This window comes from Rhineura floridana, chromosome 14 (assembly GCF_030035675.1).
Source record: "Rhineura floridana isolate rRhiFlo1 chromosome 14, rRhiFlo1.hap2, whole genome shotgun sequence".
In the NCBI taxonomy this organism is placed as follows: domain Eukaryota; kingdom Metazoa; phylum Chordata; class Lepidosauria; order Squamata; family Rhineuridae; genus Rhineura; species Rhineura floridana.
This window is the reverse complement of record NC_084493.1, coordinates 26,231,971-26,258,086: the sequence shown is the minus strand read 5'-3', so window position 1 is coordinate 26,258,086 and position 26,116 is coordinate 26,231,971. Positions and strand designations below refer to the sequence as shown.

General features: G+C 42.2%; 1 protein-coding gene across 1 annotated transcript in view; it reads right to left on the bottom strand.

Moving 5' to 3' along the window:
* Window positions 1–11: 11 nt before the first annotated feature.
* The window catches only part of IREB2 (iron responsive element binding protein 2), a 44,483-nt gene continuing 18,378 nt past the window's right edge, over window positions 12–26,116 (bottom strand). The window contains exons 6-22 of the mRNA XM_061595232.1: window positions 25,658–25,727; window positions 24,928–25,111; window positions 23,018–23,157; window positions 20,835–21,006; window positions 16,288–16,388; window positions 14,947–15,063; window positions 14,076–14,235; window positions 12,898–13,033; window positions 11,736–11,820; window positions 10,856–11,012; window positions 10,143–10,267; window positions 6,986–7,090; window positions 6,197–6,339; window positions 5,578–5,725; window positions 5,356–5,478; window positions 4,480–4,665; window positions 12–3,248 (exon numbers count right to left, since the gene is read on the bottom strand). Of these exons, the coding sequence (XP_061451216.1) occupies window positions 3,138–3,248; window positions 4,480–4,665; window positions 5,356–5,478; window positions 5,578–5,725; window positions 6,197–6,339; window positions 6,986–7,090; window positions 10,143–10,267; window positions 10,856–11,012; window positions 11,736–11,820; window positions 12,898–13,033; window positions 14,076–14,235; window positions 14,947–15,063; window positions 16,288–16,388; window positions 20,835–21,006; window positions 23,018–23,157; window positions 24,928–25,111; window positions 25,658–25,727 (2,263 nt within the window). The 3' untranslated portion in view covers window positions 12–3,137. The remainder of the gene's footprint in view (window positions 3,249–4,479; window positions 4,666–5,355; window positions 5,479–5,577; window positions 5,726–6,196; window positions 6,340–6,985; window positions 7,091–10,142; window positions 10,268–10,855; window positions 11,013–11,735; window positions 11,821–12,897; window positions 13,034–14,075; window positions 14,236–14,946; window positions 15,064–16,287; window positions 16,389–20,834; window positions 21,007–23,017; window positions 23,158–24,927; window positions 25,112–25,657; window positions 25,728–26,116) is intronic.

The window sequence follows — 26,116 nt, the reverse complement described above, 5'->3', positions numbered from 1 at the left end:
TGCAGCCGAGACATGGTACAATTTTCTTTATTAAAAATAATTTACATCAGTTTAACATTTTATGCACAGTTGTCAGCAAATTGAACTTTGTCTTGTAAGATTTCTATACAATGCTTATTAGTGAACTCAAAACCATTCTATACTGTTCGGTTGGCTTAAAAGAGCAGACATTCATTTGCAGTTGCTTAAGTGTGATTAATAAAATGCATTTATTATTTCACAGGTGTAAAATGGATATAAACAGTCCCCAAATTTGACAGTGGAATAAAGGTTTTCTGAATCAAAATTGAAGACAGAACCTGAAGATAAAATAATTGTCAGTTCCTGTGATTTTGCCCTTTTAGGGCTTCAGATCAGCACTTATGAAGCATTTCTGAGCAAAATATATTGTGCCACTCCTAAGTGATGGACATAATTCAAATAGGTAATTTCTCTCAGACCAATAGGACTGTAAAGAGAACAGCTTCACATGTCAACAAAAGAGGAGTTACGTCAACTCAGCTCAGCTCTTGAAGCTTTTCTATAAAGAAAGCTTGCTTCTGCCTACATTGGGGGGGGGATTAATCCACACATGTCCATGAGTGTGATCTAGAGAGTGAGCCGTGCTCAAATCCTACTAAATGATTCGAGACACACAGTCCATGTCAAGGCATGTTTACTCTGAAGTAAATCAGAGTTCAAGGGGACATGCTTCCAAGTAGAAATGCACAGGCCAGAGCTTTGAAAGCACAGTATTTCAAGTTTGGAAGGACAAGCCCAAGTGATGGCAGAGGCTTTCACCTACCCCTTGGCAGTATTTTAACTTGAAGTTCAAAAAGCTTCATTCATGCTAATCACTTTGCGCTCAAATGTTCACATGCCAAAATCATAAAGGCAGCTTAGGCCTTCACAGTCACACCCAGCAAGACAGCAACGGGAGGCTATGTACTTTCGGAGAAGTGGCTACTACTCTCCTGCACGTGATTTCATGGCAAAGAAAGAAAATGGCCATGCTTACGAGAATGAAATTGGCCTGCTTAAAGAAACATTTTGGCTGATCAGCAAAAGGGCAGCAATGGAAGCTTTTAAGGGTGGTATTTCACTTCACAATACTGTCAGTTTGCTGCTGGTGCTTGCATCACTCATAAGCTGCAAGACAGAGCTGTGCTTGCATTCAAGTCACAAGCATATAAATAGGTCTGCTCCTTCAGGCGGGCCACACAAATGTTTTTTTCAGTTTGGTTCTAGAAAGTTGTGGGTGCATCTACTAAGGCACACCAGCTGCAAGCCTCAAGGAACAAGTGTTATGGACCCTAGGTCCACTGATCCCTTATGCTAACAGAGAAGATTCCACTAGGCTGGAAAAGTTAATTTAGATATTATTATAGGTAAGGTATGTGTGAACCAGGCCATTTCTTAAGAATATTGAAATCGCTATAAAACCCCACAAAACAAGCGCTAAGGGGTTTCTCACACTCCTTGAGATTAGATACATTTGCACACTCACACTTGCCTGGTCATTTAACGTTTTCTCTCCAACATAATTTGGAAAGTTAGTAGGTTGTCACTCAGTGGATATTTTTTATGTGGTGTAATAGACACTTGGAATATATTCTATTGCATAAGGGTTTGTTTGTTATTAAATTGTTCTTTATATAATACATTGAAATGAACTTTCATTACCAACAACATTTTTCTGCAGTAGAAATTCCCATAGAGCAAAACCAAATTTACTGTGCATATCTGATGGACTAGGTAACTCTTACAAGCTACTTCTTACTGTAAAATAACTGCATTGTGGCCACCTAAAGCCACTTTAAGGTACGGAATGTGTGAAAAAGAGTCTGACACAACTCATGAAAAACTCATCAGGTCTTTGCTTCTCCCAGCTGAGACACAGAATATCCCCAATTATATAAAGGAAAACGTTTCCTACAGCAATGCTGACACTGTCCAAAAAGCAGCAACAGAGATGGCACTGTTAACAATAGGCAGTCTGGTCTAGAATGGAGGGATCTTTAAGAATGGATCACCTGTTTGGTTAATGGGAGTGCTAGGCCACAAAGCTGGTTCAGCAATGTAAGTGGTTATTTACAATCTTCTTTAGGCCAAAAAGTTCCAGCTATTTTTCATTATGTACTAAAAGCAGAGAGAGGAAAACCAGACAGGTTAGTTAAAAGAAAACAAGTTGAAACCTATTGCTGCAGCTCAGTTTCTTGATGATGGCTAGCACAGGTTAGTGATTGATATATATTAACTGCCAAGGGCAAATGGAGGAGAGGGGATGCTGCTGCTTCAGCAGGGGGCCAAGTTAACCTAGTAAACATCCAGACTAGCCTCTTGTCAAAAACTCATCTGGTTTTGGGTAAAGCACAGGGTGCTGCAACCCTATCTGTCTCCAAATATACGGATCTCCAAATGTGGCATTTGATTTTTCAGCTTCATGTCCTCCAGAGGAAACCCTCCCCAACACTTCTCACACACATCTGGCTGGTTTGCATGACGCAGGAAGCCAAATTATGGCTTAGCAAGACCTAGTGTGGTCTTGCTAAGCCATAGTTTAGCTTACTGTGTCATGCGAACTAGGTCACAGAATGTATACTCTTACATCGGATCCCTTCAAGTTTCTTATCTATGGTTTCTATGCTAACCGTAATCTTTACATTTGACTATAAGGAAACCTGGATGCCTGAATTAAAACAAAACTATCCATCCTTAACATTCCAAACCACATGCTGCCCTCAAACCAACAAAGCCATAAAAAGTTAAAAGGTGCCAAAACTAAATTGGGGGTGGTGGGGGGTGAAATAACTGCGGAAAGTCTTCTTGGTTAAAATCTTCAGCACAATTCAGTTTCAGGTTTCACGTCATTTTATTTACAAAATGGTCTAACTCCCTCCCTCCCCCATACTTACAGCTCTCTTTCACAACACACACAGCAATTTTTTTTAGCAATGTAAATAGCACCATTTGAGTATTTTAAAATCCAGAAGGATCTTGCTGCAGTCACTACAATAATTCACAATCTTTTACATCCATGGACGAAGTTTCCGAGCGTGGCAGAACTGTATGCAGTTCCATCAACAGAGTGAGGTCTGTGCAAGCCATCACGGGGTTAGCCCATTTATGCACAGTCCGCAAAATGTGTGAGCAGGGCTCTACAAGAGCCTTCGAACCATGTAGTTCAGAACACCACCATGTTTGTATAATGTTATTTCCACATCATTGTCAAATGAGGCGACCACCTGAAATACTTTCCCTGTATTTGTCTTTAAAAAAACAAAACAAAACAATGAGAGAGCAAAGCCAACAAATCAGTTAGGACTGTTATTTTTCAGCATCTCTGAACTGTAATTTTTTTACTTTATTCATATAACTACTGGGATTAGTGTATTCTGTAATAATGACATCATACTGTAGAAACTGATATCCTGAGACCCCCAAGTCTTGCTTTAAACTTAAGTTTTAGCACTTGTAGAAGTTGTTAAAAATACAGGCAAAGCCTGTAAACAGTTCAGAGGGTCTGGGGCTGAGTGTGCAGATCTGCCCCAAGCAGGAATGTGATATTCCTGTGCTCCTCACAGTTCTGATCCATAACATTCCTCCTCCTCCTTTCCCTGTAAGCTATGCTATCTAAAAAACTTCTGTAATCAAATAATTGTGGTTGATACACAAATTATACTCTGAGCAGACTCAATGAAATCAATGGACTAAAGTTTCTCATGACTAACTTAAATCCTTTGATTTCAGTGAACCTAGTTAGTGGGATATCTCCCTATAAGAATTAGATAAGTAAGCTTAACTGTCAGTTTGTAGCCCCACCAAAAGGAAGGGGATCTATGCAAGACCACAGTGCTATTGCACCGCTCCTGCTCAGTTTCTGGGGCACCTATGCAAGGGAATGTTTCCCAGACCCACATGCTGATCAGCATGACAGGGCACCATTTGGATTTTCCACCCCAATAGATCAGATCTGCATTTCCCCTCTCTGCTGCACTCAAAACCTATTGTCTTAAGGTAGCCATCTGCACCTTGCTCTGCATAGGCCTGCATGCATTTAAATGAACAAGATGTCTCCTTATAAATTCAGACAGCAACATTGTTCTTAATTATGTTTTTTTCACCATTCAAATGGACGATATAGTCTTCCTCCACTTGAGAGGCCTTGATAAGGCCACTAAGCTAAACATAGCATATTTTGCATGCCTTTGCCTTAAGAGCAGTTCTCTTGAGTCTTTAAAGGGATGGGAAAATGTGGCCCTTCAGGTGTTGGAGTACAACTCCCATTATCCCCCACCATTGACCACGTTGGTTAGATCTGAAGGGAGTCTGAGGTTCCCACCTGTGCTCTAAAGCCACCGCTGTTGTTGAATACCCACCCCAAAGAAGGCTTCCAAAACCACGTCGATGGCAGGTTACAACAAAAGGTATCTGCTCTTTAAGAAAAACTAAAGCATCTTGGATTACTAACACTCACATACAAAAGTCAGTCTGAGTTACCTTTACATCTAGGGTGATTCCAGGGGATAACTCTTGAGGAAATGAGATTGAAAATTGTTCTTTGCCTGTCAGGCCCAAAACGTTTGGGTTTTCCTCAGGGAGGAACTGAAGTGGAGCAATGCCCATTCCAATCAAATGACTTTTGTGGATCTTCTCATAGCTTTCAGCAATAATTGCTTTCACACCCTGTAGAAACATTTATATCTGATTTCGATACAGTCTAAATCGCCGTCTTCTTCACACAAATCACCCAATACTTCAATAATCCAAAGTGTGGCAAAATCACAAGATGGAGAAATCTAGCTTATTGGAACCTGGGCCACAACGCGAGCAAAGAGGGACATGGGAAGAAGCAGTAAAACTGTAAGCAGTCGCTACTGTAGAGCAGGGATGGGGAACCTGTAGTCCAGCAACATATCCACAACTCCCATCATCCCTGACCATTGGCCATGCTGGCTGGGATTTATGGGAGTTAGAGTCCACCACATCTGGAGGACTTCAGGTTCCTCATCCCTGTTGTAGAAAAATAAGGGAAAGACAGGCGCAACTAGATGTTATTATCATTGAAAAACTACAAGCACAGGGATGATTAGCTGTAATTTACTAGCATTCTGGTCCATAAGCAAGAACCTATGTTATCTATGTTAAAATAGTTGTTTCAGATGACTAAGATCTCTTAACTGGGGTCCCAATTTGTGGATTTAATGGTCAAAACCATAAACTTGTACTCTTCAAGGCACAGTGAAAATACTAGTTCATGTATTTTCAGAAAGAAAAATGGCATGATGTAGCCAAAACAAAACAAAATACCCATCCAACAGTCTGAAGTAATAAACACTTCTAGGATACTTGGATGGTAGCACAATATAAACATACCAGTAAAAAAGGTCCTTTTGCAGCCCAGTCTCTTGAGCTCCCCAGGCCATACTTCTTGCCTGCTAAGATGATCAGAGGGATGTTCTCTTTGCGATACAATTCAGCTGCATCAAATACATCTAGCTGCAATTAAGAGAGAGAGAGATGGAGGAAGAGATTATGGGACATATTCAGATAGGCAGCTGCCCAGAAATGGCTTTGTTTGAACAACTATGTCCTCACCGTCTGTCCTGTTGGAAAGTGAACTGTTTTAGGAGCTGGTTTCCCAATGAATTTATTCAAAAGCTTGATGTTTGCAAAGGTGCCTCGTGTCATCACTGCATCATTACCCCGGCGAGCGCCATAGGAATTGAATTCACGGGGTGTAAGGCTACGAGAGACCATAGAGGTTGCTCAATATATACAAGCAACTTGAAAAGTGGGTTTTGTTTACAAATATCATTTAAGAAAGTTTCCCTGTGATATGTAATCCTGGTCAAGTCTATAAACCAAAAAATACAGGGCCCACTTGTGTATCACATGTGCCAGTAATAAATGAATAGCAGGCACTGAATATGTATTAATACTGCAGCCTGATAAGCTTTACATGAAGCTGTAGCTCTGCATATGATATGGTACAAAACAGAAAGCTCACTGTCTATATGACCCAGTAAAAGCAGGAGAGATCATGCAGAACATTCTGACTATAAGCCTGAAATAAATTAAGTTATCCTACTTAGTAGCCTACTTTAGCTGTGGCACACACGCTTCATCTGTTTAAACAACAACTGCTAAGTTAAGGCAATTTGAGGAGCTGAATCCTTTGTTTCTTTCCCCCCACAACCCCTCTGAAGATCCTTACCCCTTGTTTGTTAAGTATCTGGCTGCAGCACTGCCCCTCGCAATGCTTCCTGCAGGCGAGATGTGATCTGTTGTGGCAGAATCTCCCAAATACAACAAGACATGTGCATTTTCAATAGATTGAGGTGGAAGTGGGTCTTTGGCCTGTTAGGTAAAAAGACACAAAGTAACTGAATACACCTCTTTTCCTGGCTCATTAAACACAGACACACAAAATGGAGGTTTCAAAAATGGAGATGTTCCAACTATGGAAGTAAAAATGTCAGTGTAGTCCTGCAAAATTAGGCCAAAGATGTATCTAGCAGAAGACCTACTTCCCACAATGGCCAACTTGATGCTTCTGAGAAACCAACAAGTAGAGTGTGAAGGCAACAAAGCTCTCCAGCTATTGGTATTCTAGGGCACACTGCTTCTAAACATGGAGGTTCCATTTAGCCATTAGGACTAGCAGCCACTGATAGCCCTGCCCTCCATGAATCTGGCCTTTTACAGCTATCTAAGGGAGTGGCTATCATCACATCTTGTGGCAGCAAATTCCGTCAGTTAATTTTGTGGTACGAGAAGTAGTACTTCCTTTTTTCTGTTCTGAATCTACTGCCAGTCAATTTCACTGGGTGACCCCTAAGTTCTAGTATTATAAAAGGGAATCTTCCCATTGAGAGGTACAACAGAAGGTGTTAAATGACATCTCAAATTGATCAAAAACTTTCTCCACACTTACTCGTTTCCTTTGATCCAATATCCAAAACATACAAAAAGGTGTTGGTGTATTTGGTTTTAGTATACTTACAAGTTTATCAAAAAATGAAGGACATTGGATGTAAGTAGACTTCCAATCCCATGTAAATAAAACTGAATCAGGTGCTTCCAGAGAATTCCATTGCTTATTTCCTTTCTGCAAAGCAGGAGATACTTTTAAAGAAACTGGTTTCTGGCCATCTTTTGATTTCTTGTGTCAAGTAGGGGCTACTGCCCCTGCATGCTTTACACACCAACCCCACCACCTAACCCCAGCTCCCTTGCCAGGTCCCCAGGTGTTGCTCCATGGTGGTGCCTATCACCTCATTCGCCTAATGCCGGCCCACTTGTGCTCCTCAGTCAGTTGGCAAGCCTCTCTCCATCATAGGTCACTAAGCCTTTTCTGCCTCCCCTTCCATGGGGCGCCAAGCCTCCTCCTTTCTTCTCCTTTACAGCTTCTCCCATGAGGAGGAAGGAAGCAGAGGTGGGAAGTGACCAGCCAAGGCGAGCCACACAGGAACAGTCAGGACTGGCCAGGGCAGCACCTCAGCAACTGTCCTGCTCTCCTGCCACGTTCCTTCTCCTCACTCTCCGCTGCTGAGGCTCAAGCAGTGTTGTCACTAAGGGGGGGGGGAAGCAGGATGGTTGCTGAGGAGCTGCCCTGCCCTGTCCTGACTGTTCCTCTGTAGCTCACCTCAGCCGCCTCATTCACCCACCTTGCTTGGCTCACTTGCCTCACACCCACCTGTCTCGCTTACCCATCCGCCATCCTCGTTCACCTCATGCCCTCACCTTACTTGCTTCATGCCCCCCCTCGCCACCCCACTCCACCCCCATGGAATGCTTTCATCACGCTGTGTGATGGCTTACAAAAATATTATATGGTTAGAAAATGCCATTTACTGGATATAATGCAGTGGAAAACCCACAATAAAACAGTATTATACAGCCACAAGAGTGGTTGTATACTATAGTCAGCATGGATTTTTTTGCATTCCACAATGTTAAATCGTAAATATTCCCCATGCCATTCTGATGCTTCCCATAAGCTCATTTCAAAACAAAGCCTTACAAAACTTAATGTCCTGAACACAGAAATACTTTCTTAACAACCCTCTAGATTTTCATGACGATACCCAAAACAGTCAGAGAGAATAGAGTTCAAAGTGTAAAAAGAGAGAGAAAAAACGCAAACCCCTTTTGGACTTTTTTCTGTCAGAGTTCTCATAATTTGTTGAAATTAATTAAAAATCAACCATGTTCACAGAGTACCTATAATCCTATTACTGACCTTGCCCTATCTTCTGCAGTTTAAAAGTTAAAAAAAATGCCTGGCTGATTTTTAATTAATTTAAGAAATTTTGCATTGAATGGAATGATAATGTCGGGCATGCTCAGTAAGAACCAACTGTCAGTGTTCTAAAAGCCAGACTCACAGCTGCTTGGCTAGGCTAATCAGGGAACCACACCCACACCAGATATTTATTTCACTTGAGACAGTCATGGCTTCCCCCAAAGAATCCTAGTAAGAGTAGTTTGTGAAGGGTGCTGAGAGGAGACTCCTATTCCCCTGACAGAGCTCCAGTGGCCAGAGTGATTTAACAGTCAGCCGCTCTGATTGAAGCTCTGCAAGGGGAACAAGGCATCTCCAAGCAACTCTCAGCACCCTTCACTAACTACACTTCCCAGGATTCTTTGGGAGAAGCCATGACTATCTAAAGGGAAATACAGGTCTGGTGTGGATGTGGCCAAGGACAGCTTTGGCTTAAATTTGGGTGGGAGGCTACATCTGCCTGCTGTAGAATAAAAAGGTGGGGGAACCCTGAAACAGAATGATACTGTTCACAATGTTTTCCTTTTGGAAAGGAAAGGGACTTCCCCTCTGCCCAGTGCCCACCCATCCAATCTCCTCCCAAATGTTACCAAATTCTTCCAAGCTACACAGGAAGTGGATTGGACTGTGAAAGACCAACTCAAATTATGTTTGCATTCTTAAAAATTTGTAGGGCAGTACAATTTCTTGGAGAGGAGATCAGGTGTCCTGTTCCCCTGGTGCATTCACTATAGCTGCCCAATTTCCTTGCTTTTTAAAGTTGGATAGAAATATCTGTTTGGCTATAGGTACGTTCTTAAACTGCAAGGTTTTTTGCCTATTAGTGAACCAACATTTCTTTTCTTTGTGACTGCTGATTTTTTATTTACTCAGCTTAAAGAAAATTCCTTCCACAAATTCAGTCCAGAAGTAGTCATCTTTGGAACCAACAAAAACCCCTCCTTAAAGTACCAGCAGATCACAAAGTAGGGGCCGGGCTAGGGAGACCCACATACAAAGCCCCACTCAGCCATCAAGCTCACTGGGAAATCTTAGGCCAGTGTCTCTCAGCCTAACCTGCCTCACAGGGTTGTTGCAAGGATAAAATGGGGAGGGGGGAGGAGATCATGTATGCCGCCTTAAGATCCTTTGAGGAAAGGTAGGTTACAAACACAATCAATAAAGCATTTAGCTGTTTATGCTCCTATTTTTTATTATTATTATACAGAGCTGTCATATAGAAGTACTCAAGTCATGCAAATATGTTTGAACCAGTATACTAAAGCTGTGTACACACAACACATTCAAAGCACATTATCTTCCCCAAAGAATCCTGGGAACTCTAGCTTGTTAAAGGGACTGGGAATTGTAGCTCTGTGTCTGTGAGAGGGCAAGAACAGGTTTCAAATATATTGTGTATATGCAGCCATAATTTCATTTTAATATTTACACACTACATTCCATGCTATGAACATGGCACCCAAAGTGATGCACAGAAAAAAGGGTTTCATCTGAGTTTTGATGAGTTAGGAATAGGGGTGGGGAGCTTTTTTTACCCGAAGCACCACATTCCCTAGTGGCCCGGCAGTGACGGGTGGGGTGAGAAGCAAAAGTAGGCAGATAAATGAATATGACTCTTACCTTTTCTGCAGTAGGCTACAGTCCAGCTGTGCAAAAGTCAGAGGTTTCTGCACACATGCACACACACATCCCTCTCCATCCAGGCAAGCAAGAGGCATTATTGCAGTTCTAGGACACATTTTAGCCAGGCAAAAGCACTTGAAGAGTGCAGAGCTAAGCCGGGATGTGGCCTGGGCAAGGGTCATATAGAGACCGCTGGAGAGTCGCATTCCACCCCTGGCCCCAAGGTTTCCCCAGCCTTGATTTAGAAAAATACCTCCATTTTTTCCTTCAACTCTTTGAACATGGATGATATTACAAACTCTTCTTCCACCTGCTGAAGTTCTTCACGAGTGGGCCAAATATCATGCAAGAATATTCTTTTGCCATCAGGATTGATCCCTACAAAGAAATTTTGCACACGGCAATATTGATCAGCAGAAATTACTCCTGTAACATTTACAACCTTTGAAAAATATCACCAACATCCAAGGACTTTCTTAGCTGCAAGTAGCACGCATGATGATAATTCATATACTTTGATAAATACAGATATACAACACATAATATTCCCCTTCGCTCTCATGAAAGTAAATCACTTTTGTAGAAACGAAACTTGATGAACTGGTTTCCAATGAATAACTTTGTTTTTTGTTAGGTGATGTAGGGACATAGAGATTTTATGGCATAGTGGAATCTAAGCCAGAACGTGCCATATGCTAGATCAGCCTTTCCCAACCTTTGGGTCCCCAGATGTTGCTGGACTACAACTCTCATCAGCCCCAGCCAGCATGGCCAATGGTCAGGAATTATGGGAACTGTAGTCCAGCAACATGTGGGGACCCAAATGTTGGGAAGGCTGCAAATGATGCTTTGAGCAGCACTACAAAGGTAAACATTGCTCTTAATTCAAGCTAAATGCCCATAGAGCATTACAGGCACAAGGCAAGTCTTGGATTAAACATGAACAGGAAGGAAAGAGATAGTTACCTAATGGTTCGGTCTGGAAATCAATATTCACAGTTCCCGCTATAGCGTAAGCCACAACTAGAGGTGGAGAAGCAAGGTAGTTGGCACGGATGCAGCTGCAGAGACGGCCTTCAAAGTTTTTGTTTCCAGACAAAACTCCACAAGCAACCAAGTCACCCTGCAAGGTAGAAAACAGTACATTTCTCAGTGCTCTCTCAGTTGTCATGGTTTCTCAAATTTTTGTGGTAGAGTTTAGAAGCAGCTATAAAGGAAACACTGAACGCACCCTTTACCAAGGATGCCCTCTTAGTGGTAGAGCTGATTATTCTCTTCTAGCATTCTTTACTGGTTCTCAACATTCAAACTGCAAACATTGTCTTTAAACCAGGGATGGGGAACCTATGGCCCTCCAAGATGTTGTTAGGACTACAAGTCCCATATTCCCTGACCGCATTAACCGTGCAGATTGGGCCTGATGGGAGCTGGAGCCCAACATCACTGGGAGGGGACAGAAATTATCCATACCTGATTTAAACAAAAGTCAACCGGCCTCTAACTCTGCAGATGACACTGAGTGAAACCTCAGTACTGGTGTACACTTTCCTGAGGGTCACTGGAGTCCTAGTGCATCAAGATATGCACTCCTATGGTTTTTATAAACATGCAGATCAGACAGAAAATAAGTGCACTAAAGTTCAAAGTGGCCGTAATTGGAAAGCAGTCCATATTACTCATGTCATGTGCGCAGCAGAACTCACCATGCAGCACACAGCAATTTTAAAGCCTAAACAGCAAGGTTGCATGCTGAGGGCAAAGTCTGTTCAACGGAACACTTCATTTTTCCTGATCAGTCAACAGGAACAAAGTCTGCTATGCTTCAGTAAAATTGTTAAAATTGTACCTGCATAATTGCATTCTGAATGGCTTCTGGCAAGGGAGCAGTATTCCCAACGCATGTTGAACATCCATAGCCAATGACCTCAAATCTACAGTAAAACCAGGATTTTAAATAAGCATCAGTGGTTCATTAGTGAATCCTATTTTTTCATTCACTTTTTCACTGCAATTCACTGACTGAAGTTTCCCTGGATGTTATGGGATCCTTCCAAAAGAGGTGCTTGCATGGCTGGGGCTTCAAGACTCTACCTAGCATTCTGAAACCCTTTCTGCCAATGGGAAAATGGGAGGTTATACCTTTAGAAAAAAGATGAAGGGGAGGAGGAACAATTGCTCAGTAGTAGAACACGTGATTTATAGGGAGAAGGTTGCCGATTCAACCACTAGAATCTCTGGTTTTTAGAAAAAAGATTGCAAAAGACTTCTGGATTGTATCTAAGCAAGTTCTACTTAGAGTATGAAACTAATGGACCTAAGTTAGTCATGTCCATTATTTTCAGTGGGTTTATTCTGCAACCTTAAGTCTTGAGATACTTATGTGCTGCTGCCAGTCAGAGAAACAACAGATCTAGATAGACAAATAGTTTGACCTGGTATAAGGCGGCTTCCTACGCTCCGATGTACTTGACAAAGTTTTCAGTAAATAAGCTTCCCCACAAAAAACAAACCAACAAACCATGGAATCTGCATGGTTTTAAAAAAAAATACTATGAGTTTAGATACAGCCATGCTTAAAATATGTCTTATAATAACTATTTAGCTTCTGAATGCTAAGCTGGTCAAATGTACTCATGACACTAAGAAATTTAAAAATGAATCACATGCCAGGAGTCTGTAAGTGATGCTATATTCAGAAGCTATATGATCCTTGCATGTTACTTGCATGCTTTGGATTTGAACATGACACTTTAAGCACATATTTTTTTTATTAATTTTGGGCAAAGAAAAAAAGAAAAAAAATACAACAGAAGAAAAAAGAACCCCAATCCGGAGCATATATGGGCATTCAAATGACATATATTTTGTCTCAAAACTAAGAGAGGAAAGAAAATCTATATTGCGGTTGCAGGTGAGTACAGAAAAGTTATTTACGTTATAATTAAATAAGGCACAGTACTCTACATATAGGACTGCACCTCTACATATACGAGCAAAGGAGTTAGTACCCAAGTTTATTGAGGTATGGTAATACACCACTGGAACTGAGATAGTGCGTGACCATTCCACTGCCAGGTGATAAGCTAGTTCTTATGTAAGGCTTAACAGTCAGACCAGCTTCAATGGCTTTTTTGGCCAACAAACCTAATCAAAATAAAAAGAGGCAGTTAAAAGATTTGTAGAAAAATTCTTAAGTGCAAGATTATGTTGCCTGTGGATAGATCATTACAACAGGTATGTCTGCTGGAGGAAAACTTGTTCTTCAGTTTGGTGCACATGATTTGCACCCAAAAGGGATTCAGGTTCAAATCCTGCCATATCCCTTTAAAAAAAGTTTCCAGTCACAGACTGAAGAAATCTATGTCAAAGACCCTGCAAATTAACAGTAAACTAGGCTAAGATTAAGAGTAAGGCTAAACGGGCCACTAGTATGACTCGGCAAAAGACAACTCTAAATAATGTATTAACATCACAATGGGCAAGATCCAGCAAGCCCTGTTGTAGCACAGCCTCCCTTCATTTTAATAGGGCTTGTGCAAGAATATTCACAAGCCCCTTCAAAGGTGAAGGCTGTTTAGCTGTGGTGCTTAGCAGATGACATCCTTTGTTATCTTTCGACAATAGACCTTTTCAGAAAGACAAGTTTTATCAAAAACCCTATTGCATAAATCCTCTGAAAGCTCTGTATGAGCCAATGGACTGGCAAGTTGTATATTTTAAGACAAAACCAAAATCATAGCTTCACTGGCACATGGTCATCACCAGGAATGCTGCTGTTGTGCTGTAGGCTGGCGCAGGACACTATGCTGTCATAGTGGTACAGCCACAACTTCAAGAACATCTTTCACTGCCAGATATGGGCAGATAATGGGAAAGGTGAAAAAGTTGATGCACTGCACAGGACTGACACCAGTTACAATGAATCCATTAAGTATTTTAAATGCATACTGTTCAATTAAAGAACCAACTATCCCAGTACTATTTCAGGCACCCAAATATAGTGGGATTGCAACTAAGTGATAACACCACACCATGAACCTGCCCACTCTTCAAATTCTTGCTGTAGCTACACTGGCACAAACTATAGTTATAAATATGCACAGAATGGTGGTTTAGTTACTCTGGGCTGTAACATTAATATTCCAATGAGAGCTGGAGGAGAAAACTGACACCAGGCCGAGCATACCTGCTCCTAGCATTACAGAGGGATTGCAGTTGTTTGTACAGCTGATTACTGCTGCAATGACGACTGATCCGTGAGCCAGCTTATACTCATTTCCTTCATACTCAACAGGAACAACATCATTTTGCTTTTCAGCTGGAATCTGAAAGCCTTTAAAGCCAACCTGGGTGATCAAACAAGGCATTGCAAAAATCAATCAAAAATCAAATTTGTAGCTGCCTTTAAGCAAGAAAGGAGACATTAGAATTCTGGGCTAATATACAGTCTTGGTGGTTGGAAACCAAAATCCAGGGGCAGCATCTCCATTAAACTGGAGAAACCAGCACAAGCTATTTTATTAATTTGGGCGGAAATATGAGCATGGAATACTTCAACCTGCGCTAATATCCTCTCAGTTCACGTGGCTTAGTGTATGCCAAGCCAAATGCTTGGTTTTCCCCATGGTGGAGTGGAGGTGCCTCAAGCAGCAGAAGAGACCAGTGTCTTCCCCAAAATCATGCTTGCATACTTCCTAACTGTTAGAGCACTACGACAATGGAACCAATTACCTTGGGAGGTAGTGGGCTCTCCAATACTGGAGGCATTCAAGAGGCAGCCACCTGTCAGGTATGCTTTAATTTGGATTCCTGTATAGAGCAGGGGGTTGGACTCGATGGCCTTATAGGCCCCTTCCAACTCCATTATTCTATGATTCTATCCAACTGGGAGCATGGGAAGGCTACAATCTAAATGTGCACTATGATTTTCAAACACAACTGGAAACAGCTTAATTTAAAAAAATAATACTGTGACAGAATATACTTTCACAGAGAACAGGCTTTAATTTAAAAAAATGTAGGAATCCTAATAGTTTTGTCATTTCAACTGCACATACCTTTTCATTTAAGCAGGCCTGGAAATCGCTTTTCATGTTTGTAACAGCCACTCTGTCCTGTGCCCTTTTGGGACCACTTACATATGGCATTATAGAATCCAGGTTTATGCATATAATCTGATGGGGAAAAGTATTAATTAACAATTGTTGCTCAGTATATATCCCTGCACTGATGCCTGGGCTTTCAAAGTATGCTAACCAAAATCTGTGGACTACCTGGACATTTTTGTAAGTTTTTTTTTTCCAGATATAAGGCATTGACCATTTATGTAAGCCATATTTTTGCAGGCAAGCTGAAATTACCACATTTTCTATCTAGCAAAGAAGAAAAACAACTCCTTGAAGCCACATATTATTATTATACAATTTTTATATTTTTAAGTCACCCTATATTAACTATTTACAAAGATAATTTCACTGGACAGCAATGTCAATAAAAATTACTAGATTGAAATAGCAGGTAGTGTTTGAAATACAAAATAACATGACACAGCCTGCTCCACCTCCCTTCCAACAAGAACTTCCCCATGAATGCCAGAAACCGTTGAAGAACACTGTAATTTGGGAGACATTATGAGAAATCATCCTCCTACCCAGGACCTAAGCATTTGAGAGAATAAATGAAATTATGTAAATATAGTGTGCACTTTTTTTGACCAAGATCAGCCTCCAAACTGGCTTACCGTTAAAATGCACACCAACGCATAATCATAAAAGGGGCATGTACTACAGAGTCTTATGGTCCCTGGCTATTAATATAATCCTGGTTCACAATTCTTCCGTGCAGATGGAGGACAGGAGGATTAGTAGCTGGCTGATGTTGAAGATGACAGTCCATGGAAGCTGTCCCTCTTCTGATCCTCTGAACGCTCAGGAAGCTGAGCTCCCAATCATCTCTCATTCAGGTACTGATTTAAGTCCTTACAGCTTCAGCAATGTCACAAGATCAGTTCTCCCGCTACCCCCCACCTCCAATAATTCACTGGGCTTTTATTTGCCATGCTTTAACATATTGTAGATGGGATGGGTCAAGGGATATACTTAGGTATGACAAAATGGGAAGGAGGAATAAGGCAGGGATGGGGAATGTGTCTCTCCAAATGTTGCTGGACTACACCTCCCATCATCCCTGACCATTTCCATGGTGGTTGAGGCAGATGGGATCTGGAGTCTAACAATATCTGGAAGGCCACATGCTCCTGTTCTCTGGAATTGGCCTCTCTCTTGGAGGTACAGAAGGCATTCTTGGCTGGGGAAGCAAGGGCTTAAGAAGAGGGTACAGACCTGAATAAGACACAAACTACACATATTATGAAAGAGGCAAGCCCACTTTGTAATTACCTGGGAATATTCAGGTTCTCCTGTGGAAAGCTCATAATTTCTAAGAAGTTTCACAGTTTTAAGATAAGCTTCCATCGATTTAAGCTTAGCCTCATCAAAGCCTGTGGGAAACATTTAAATACTTAGGGAAAAAATCTAGGTAAACAAAATATTTGCTGACAGAGGACATAATAGACCACTGCAACAGAATGTGTGCAACAAAAGGTTTGAGCCATTACAAATGTAACTATATTTTCCTAACTTTTATTGCTGCATGGCTCAGATGAATACCTTCCACTGACCAGTTCACTCTCTTCCAATTTCCCCATGTACATTAACCAGAAAAAAGTGGTAATCTGAGAATCACCAGCAGCATCTCAAAATACTTAAAGGAAAAACATAAGCGAGCTGAATTAAAGATCTCTGATATATGCAGGGCAGGAAGGTATGATGCTGATAATATAGCTAAACCAGAACACTGTATTATATGGCAGATGCGGGGAATCTCAGACCTGTTGCCGAATGCAACTTCTGCAAGCCTTTCCATTCGGCCCTTGAGAGTTTTCCTAGGCCACCCCCCCACCCCCTCCTCAAGTGCTTTTGCCTGGTTGGAATGTGTCCTTGAAATGTGATCATGCCTTTTGCTTGTCTGGATGGAGAGACCTATGTGTGAGTGTGTAGATGTGATGTTCCTGTATTAATGTATATATGGTAAGTGTTAGTTGTTTAGAAGATACATGGTAAGTGGAGTGAAAGAGGGGGAGTGAATGGGCAGTAGAATGCGAGATGATTGGCTGAGTGTTTAAAATGGCTGAACGTATAAAAGGAAGAGTGAGAGTGGAATCAGGGGGGGAGAAGAGAACTGAGTGGGTTGCTTGGTGGGGTTTAGAGAGTTGTTTGCCAGGAGAGAGTGGAGAAGGAGGGAGGTGGAGTTCGGATTAGTATTGAGTAAAACCATATGCTTATGTGCCTTAAGAAGAAATCTTGTTAATCTTGTTAGCTTTGTTATCTGTAATAAATACTTAATTTGGTTTACCAAAGGCCTGATCCTTGGCTGGGGTTTCACAGACCAGAAGGGAGGGTAAGGTAATGACCAAGGCTGAAGGGGAACTGTAACAAATGGTGGCAGCGGTGAAGAGAATAACAATACCAGTATTCAGAGTCTCTGGGAATACTAGTATTGGGACGTTACTGGTGGTTGCCTAGCAGGGGGATCTGTTGAGATCTGTGCTAGAGCGGATAGGTAAACCATAAGAGAGTGCGGTCCGGACTGGTGGAGTCCCTGGTGGTGCCTAGAGACAGGCAGTAACCACGAGCAGGTAGGAACCTGACAGGGAGAGCCAGGGAAGGACGCCTCACATGTGGTGGCAGTAGCGGTGGGATACGAACAACAGAGAATCCAGATACGAACCTTGTGAGAGTGACTGGCAAAGAGTGTGTGGCAAAGAGTGAGTGAACTCAAACACCATGGCTGAATACATAAAAATGAAAAGAGAGGAGCTGGTGGAGAAGTGCATAACATTCAATTTACCTCACGAGGGTAAAGGGGTAGATGAATTGAGGATAGCACTTATAGGATTTGCAACTGCCCAGCAAAAACAACCTGTCAGGGAAGAGACCCCAGAAGGATATTTAAGCAATCCCGCTTATATAGAGTACTTGAGAGAGAAGTTAAGATGGGAGGCTGAGGAAAAAGACAGGCAGAGGGAGTTGGAAGCTGAGAGATTGAGGATGGAAGCTGATGGGAAAGACAAGCAGAGTTGGAAGCTGAGAGATTGAGGATGGAAGCTGAGAAGTTGAAGATGGAAACTGAGACAATGAGAATGGGGTTTGAGGAGAGGGAGAAGCAACGAGCAGTGGATGCCGAATTACAAGTAGAAAAGTTAAAATTTGAAAGAGAGACGTTTCATTCTGATGAAACAAGAAAGGACAGAGATGGAGCAAAAATAAAAATTACTCCAAAGGACTTTGCTGTCTATGAGCCTGGTCAAGATCCTCAAATTTACCTCAGCACCTTTGAAAAAGCAGCTCAGTTGTGGGGGCTACCTGTAGATAAATACATGCAGTATTTATCAAACCTGATTAAAGGGGAATTGGCTGAGGTATACCAATATTTCCCCTCAGACAGGCCCGTCACCTATGCTGAATTCAAAGAAGCAGTGTTTAAAAGATTCAGACTGGGGCCTGATTATTTTAGAAAGCTTTTCAGAAACTGCCAGATACAGACAGGGAGGTCTTTTGTGGAACTGGGAGCAAAACTGATGGATATATTTGGAAAGTGGATGAGTAGTGCCAAAGCTCAGTCTGTGGAGGAGGTGAAAAACCTCATGATATTGGATCAATTATACCAGAAATAAGGCTCCTGGTCAAAGACCGTTCTCCTACATCGGTGCAGGAGGCCGCAGAGATGGCGGATCACTTCGCCTCCAACAGAACTGGCTGGGTGGGGAAAACATCAAGAGATTTTAAACCCAGACCATATAATGTTGGCAGAAGGGATGTGGTACCACAGCGAGTGAGTCCTCCAGTAAAATCTGAAGGGCACAGGACACCCCAGAGTGGATCTGTGTACCCGAAAAGTGAGGAGAAATTATGCTACAAATGTGGTAGACCGGGGCACCTACGTTTTCAATGTGAGGTTGCCAACCCCATTAGTAATCCTCCTCAGACAAGGGCAGTGAAAACAGAGCCCAAGGCTTTCGAAACACCGAAAAAGGTTCAGTTCTGCCAGATAAACTGGACAGAAGTAACAGACCTTGATTCAAGTCTGAGAGAGGAAGTGAGTGTACAAGGGGCAAATTATTGGGCATTGCTTGATACTGGTGCCGCTCAGACATTACTGAGGCCAGATTTAATAAAATCAGAGGTAATATTACCTCAGGAAACTGTGACTATCCAAGGAGTGAGGGGTCAACCAGAAAGTTTGCCTGTGGCCCTGGTGGATATGACTTGGAGAGGCCGAGAGGGCCGATATAAAGTAGGCATTAATGCCCTGCAACAAGAACCAGTAATACTGGGAAGAGATGTAATGGGCGCCCAAGGAAAGATCTATGTAGTGACCAGACAGCAAATTGGCAGAGAAAAAGAAGCCATATTAAGGGGGGCTGAAACAAACAGGGTGGAATCTGTTAGCCAGCCTCAGGTCACCATAGCAACCACTAGCAGGCGTGCTGAAGGAGACAAACTGTATCAGGTGGTCTCTGATAATGATGAGGCAGATCAATTCAGGGAAGAGCTGCAAAAAGATATAAGTTTGAAGCAGATAAAGGAACAAGCTCTGACCCAACAGATTCCTTTCACTGACAAACTGAGGAATCAAGTTGTGTGTGAGAATGGGATTTTATATAGACTGTGGATGCCTGCTGAGAGAAAGGATGAATGTGAACCAGTGAAGCAATTGATAGTACCTAGCAAATACAGAACCAGATTGCTAGAGGTCCCATGTGCAGGACATCTGGGAATAAAAAAGACCAAGAGGAGATTGGCAGCACACTATTATTGGCCAAACATCTCCAAAGATGTAAAACAACATTGTCTATCTTGTGGAATATGCCAAAAGGTGGGAAAAAGTGGAGTGAAGACTAAGGCACCCTTAAAGCCCCTTCCTATAATTGGACAACCCTTTTATAGAGTGGGAATAGATTTGGTGGGCCCTTTTTCCAAACCCACAAGGCATGGCAAGAAATATCTATTGGTGGTGGTGGATTTTGCCACCAGGTACCCAGACGCAGAAGCACTAAGATCCGTGGAAGCCCCTGTAGTGGCAGAGGCTTTATTAAAAATCTTTATGAGGCTGGGTTTCCCTCATGAAGTGCTGACGGATCAAGGCAGTGTATTCATGGGAGAAGTGATGCAATGTATGTGGAAATGTTGTGGTCTAAAACATCTAAAGACCACTACTTACCATCCCGCCACTAATGGGTTAACAGAGAGATTCAATGGCGTTTTGAAGGGCATGATCAGAAGCTATGTTCAAGATCACCCACAAGACTGGGATGAACGGTTGGGATGCTTCTTGTTTGCATACAGAGAAGTCCCTCAGGAGTCAACAGGCTTCTCACCCTTTGAACTCATGTTCACTAGAAAAGTGAGGGGACCCTCACTGTGCTAGAGGGAATAGGTAAACCATAAGAGAGTGCGGTCCGGACTGGTGGAGTCCCTGGTGGTGCCTAGAGACAGGCAGTAACCACGAGCAGGTAGGAACCTGACAGGGAGAGCCAGGGAAGGACGCCTCACAGTAGACACCTCTGACTTCTTTGTGGCTGGAATGTTAAGAGTCACCTCCATTGCTCTGACTGCTTTTGGCTATGGCCCTGCTCACCAGTGTCATGCATCCCCCACCCCCAAAGTTTGCCCCATAAGGTAATGCAGCCCTTGGGCTGAAAAGGTTCCTCACCCCTGATATGTGGAAAAATTCCAATCGTGCAACAAAATATTGTGAAATATTACACTGCTTTAACAAGATTTACATGACTTACTTGACAGAAAGCCTCCAAGTGATTTACAAAAGAGGTAATACATTATTATGTAAACCTCCGAAGACCCAGCTGTTTTAATTTCCAACTTACCTGTGTGTTTTAAGTGCTTTAATGTCACATTATCTATAGGGAAAAAGCTCAGGATAGCACCATACTCTGGACACATATTTGCTATTGTGGTTCGGTCACCTATGGAGAGCTGGGAAACTCCAGGCCCAAAGAACTCCACAAATTTTCCAGACACGCCTGCTTGTCTTAGTTGCTATTGGGAAAGAGTAAAAAAAACACACCTCAAAATACAGAAGGAGGCGGCACCGTATGGCGCAAAGGTTTTCAAATGAGCTACTACCAATTCCATAAAGAGGAATAGACAGGATCCTGAGACAAGAGACTACCCATGAGCCCTTTTAACCAGCAAGGAGCAAACTGGGTATGGTATGCAAGCAAAGAATGCCCTTTAAAGACCTCTGCAAGGTATTCTGGGCAAGGGAGCCACACAACATGCCAAATTCTTTTTAAGCACACCGCCTTGCAGCTTCACAGTTCTTTAGTGTTACCCTTTTGTTACACAGCACTAGTTAAGGCTGTGGGAAAAGTAAAGATTATACCAGAGCTTGGAAAAGTTACTTTTTTAAACTACAACTCTTATCAGCCCCAGCCAGCATGGCCACTGGATTGGGCTGATGGGAGTTGTAGTTCAAAAAAGTAACTTTTCCAAGCTGTGGATTATACAATGATTCTGAAGGTTTTGCTGTGTCTGCCCTCATCTTCAGGCTGCAATAGCGGCCCCACCTTGCTGCCCTCTGGAGACACGGAAATAAGAGCACACCCACATCTAATACTACAAATTGGCAAAATAATACATTTTCATTTGATTGGATTACATAAGTAGTTAAGTTTAACCATGTGTGTATCCTTGACTTAAAATTCTACAGCAGTTTTTTTGGGGAAACATGATGGTGAGGCACTATGCAGGTCACTGGAAGCTTTGTAGTATTCCATATCAACCTTATAACTAATTATGCAGCAACCAGCTTACTAGCTGGGGTTTCATCTAGAACGTATATGACCCTTGTTTTATAACAGCTGCATTGGCTGTCAGTTCATTTCTAGGTCCATTTCAAGGTGCTCATGGTAGCCTTTAAAACCCTAAATGACTTAGGCCCCAAAAATATGAAAGACCACCGCCTTCCTTACAGACCTTCTCGAGTGTTAAGATTAGCAGAGGGGGCCCTCTTGGTAGTTCCCTTCGCCCTCAGACTGAGACAGGGCCTTCTCTGTGGCAGCCCTTAAGTTGTGCAATTCCCTCCCCACAGAGGTCTGTCTGGCACCTTCATTATACAGCTTTCGTTGTATGCTGAAGACATACCTCTTTAGTTGCACCAGCTGAGGAGCCATTCTAGCTGTTATATACTGTTTTTAATGTTATTTTATATTGTTGTGACCCACCCTGGGACCTTATGGTGAAGGATGGGTAATAAATCTAGTAACCACCACAAAAGCACCCCAATCCACCCCAATGCCCTTCCCCCTCAGTATCTGGGAAGGAAAAAAAATCCCTGTCTTGGTTTCCATTCCCTCCCAACTCCACACAGTTGGAAGCCAACACAGAGCGGGTTCTTCTCTGTGTCTTCCCTTGAGCCTACAGAAGAGTCAGAGACGATGTCAGATGGAGCATGTTGTCTTCTTTCTTCTGCAGCTTTTACAGGAGAATAAGAAAACAGTCTGGCTTTAGAGAGGAAGAAGCAGGAGGTGCCTCCTAGTTCAGCCCCGAGTGAAGCCTTCCTTCAAAGCAGTTTGCCCGCTAGCACAGCAGCCCCAGGTATCCTGGACTGTGGCAAGAAGGGGGGGAAGAAGACTGAACTGCATGCAGAGCCCAACACTGCGGTGGCCAGGTTTGGATCTTTCTGAGCAGCACCGGTATCCCTCTAAGGCTAGAGAGAGCCCGATGTGGGGTTACCATAGTTTGCTGCTTAGGAACTTGCCTAGTGGCAACTGCTCCTTGCCCCAGTTAAATGGTAACATCTGTGGAAACAGCACTGAAGGCTCATCAAGAACAGTTGCTTCGCTAACATTTCATTGCACATCCCTGAAGATGGTATCACATTTCCCTTGTTTAACTACCGTCAAGGTTTTTTTAAGGCCTTGCAAAACCACCACTAACAGCATTGTTAACATGAAAGAAAACCCCAGGCGCTTTTATTTGACCTCCAGCAGCACTTGCAGGATAACATGGTCTACTTGGCTCGGCAACAAAGAGAGTGCTAATTTACCTTTGTAACGCTCAGGACCACATCTATTGATGTGGCAAGCGGGCTGGCTGAGCCCGTCAGCTGACAACCAACCACTTCAGGCAGGGTGAGGGTGACTGGCAATCCTAGCATGACAGCTTCTGTTTCAATTCCGCCCACACCTGGAAGAAGGAGACACACCATTTAAACAGCTTGTTAATCAGCAGATGCATTAAAACATTGAAGAGCATTTAAACATCTTTTCATATAATCTCCTTTGTCTAAAGTCAAAGCCTACTGCTGCGAAGAACTCGGTATCTTCCCTGTTTTAATCTGGCTGGAAGTGTGCAAGTGGAGCTGCCTTCTATTAAAGATGCTTGCCCGGGGGGGGGGGGAAGGATGCAGATACTTCCAGCCATACTGCCCCAACAAAGGGTCCTCCCACCCCGCTCAGTCTTCCTAGATTTTAGAGAGCGCATCTAGTTCTAACAGTGGATTTTTTATTCCATTTAAAAAAGCAGCCAGGTTTTGCCCTCTATCAACAGTCCACTGGCAGCAGTCATTACATCAGGCTTTAACAGAGGGAAGAGAAGGGAAGGAGCGGCACAATGAGCTCTGCGGAGAAGCTCCTGCCTCCATTCATAACCTGTCACCTGCCTGCAGCAGAGGAGGGAAGAAAACTGATGTGGGGCCAAGCCATTGGTGCAGCTGAGAAACCAGCAACTTTTGGCCCTTCCCTCCTTGAACTTTTCCACCCCAGTGGGTTATTAGAAGAATTTGTAACTAAGAATTTCTATCGAGTTTACTTAATTCCTCTTCCCTCCCAATTCATTTGCCTTTCGTCTTATAACTTTTTAGATTGTAAAGCGAGGGCAATGGCTTTTTTTGGTGATCTGTAAGATGCTCTAGGAGTCTTTTTTTGGCCTAAGAGTAGGATAAAAATTCTTCAAATACACATTTCATTGTTATAGATAAAAACTGAAATGGAGGTTGAGTGTTCCTTTTGATGGACTAATGAAAAGTTTTTTTGTCTTTGTTTTAGTGAAAGAAAGGACGCTCTTCCTCACCTCAAACTGTCTGGGCAAGGTTTTCTTCATGCAAATGACTTCAGATTACAAGAAGGCTGTCTGTACAACAGAATATATTGTATATTTTGTACAGTTTTGGTTTCCATTGTATTTTGCTCTAGCAAATCTAGCAGGTATTTGCTCTTCTCCCCCCAGTATCTGCACACGTTTGAGTTCTGAGAAGCCTCATGTAGAAAAAAATGACACTGGGATTAAAGCAGACCCATATGCATATATTTACATTTATAGCCTACTATATCCCAAAGGCTATACAGCAACTGAATTGTATGCAAGAGCTCACTTCTCTTAAAGGGCTGATAACAAAAACAGACCAGGCAAAATGGAAGCAAAGGAAAGGGATCAGGGGAAGGAGGGATCAGGAACAAAACACAGAATTTCAAAATAATAAAGCGAGCAAGCCTCATGTGCAGAGAACAATTAGTTGCCCTGAACGCAAAGGCGGGGAAGACTCTCTACTGATCCAGGAATAGGCATGTGCTATGACTGCCCTCCCCTGCCTCCTCCACACTCTCACAGGATTGCTGATGTTACATGGCTATTATGGTGGGTGAGGGGTCAGGTATAGTCAAAGCCTAATACTATAGAAGAAGAACCCTTATTTTTTTGTTACTGAAGTGGAGAATTTTTAAAATTAATTTGGTGTCTGATCAAAATTGAATTAGTGAAGGGTGTTTTTAAGCACAGGAGAGTAAGAAAAAAACCAAGGATGAACATATCTATATTGCCTCGTACTTCCAACACTTCCTATCCAACTAACATAATGTAAGAAGTTATGCAGAAATTTAAAACAGACAGGAAGAAATTGAGAACTATTTCTGAGAGATGGAACAAGAAAAAAGTGAACTGTCCACTGAGTTAACTTACCCCATCCCAAGATTCCCAAGCCGTTCACCATTGTTGTATGAGAATCAGTGCCAACAACACTGTCTGGATAAAAGAAGCCTTTACCGTCAAATACTACTCTGGACAAGTACTCCAGGTTCATTTGGTGTGCCATTCCGGTTCCAGGAGGAATTACTGAGACATTGCTAAAAACTTTGGAACCCCACTAATTTATGGAGAGACAGAGAGAAAGAAAATTAAGATAAGTTATCTTCACATTCTCTGAATCAGGCAAGCTTTAGCAATGTTAACGGTAAATGAAAATAGGTACATCAGGAATTATTCTTAGTTTTTTAAAACACATCGCATATCTACTGGGCAAAGAAAGTTAAACTGCTGAAAGTATGAGCATCTCAGCAAGGATTCTTAGCATTAAGATAGCAACAATATAACTATCACAATTCATAAAGTAGTTTTCCTCTTCATACAAATGTAAAGCTGCCTCTATGGGATAACATCTCTATTGTTTTATCCATCATCTGTCTCCCCATTACTACTTCCCTGGAGTATGACAATCCTAAGCAAGAATCAATTTGAGAATAGGCTTGTCATGTTTAATACCCAAAGTCTCTTTTTGTCTCTCAAGTAACATATTCTGACTAAGAGAAACTTCAAAATTAATTGCACAACTGACCCATGGACATCTCCATTAGATCACCTATGGTCTTTCTATAAAGTTCTACAACATCAGATTGCCTTCAGACCAACATACCTTGAAAAACTGAAGCCTCTCTCTGTTTCTACCAAATTCCATCTCCTGGTTTTTTAACACTGTTTCCGGCCTAAAGGAAAAAATCGAACTCACATAAATATTCCTCTTTGCCCTCCTAATATTTCACTTGCAGCTGAAAACAGAGAAGTTTAGAACTGGTTGGGGAGGCATTTTTCCTCCCAATGAAATGACACATGCCCCTGCCTCCTTCCATATCCATATTCCCACTTTTTAAAAAGCCAAGTCTCTTGTCAAGTATATTGTAAGTGGAAACAGTCACTGCTCCAGTTTGCTTGAGGCAAGTTAACTTTAAAAAATGTATTTAAAAAAAAGAAGCTGCTACCAGAATGATGCTGCCATAAAGAGAAAAGGCACTTTCTAACAGTCATTCTTAGAGGTTAACCTCCAGGAAGAAGCATGGGATAAGATTCATGTTATGCATGATAAGAAAACTGCTTT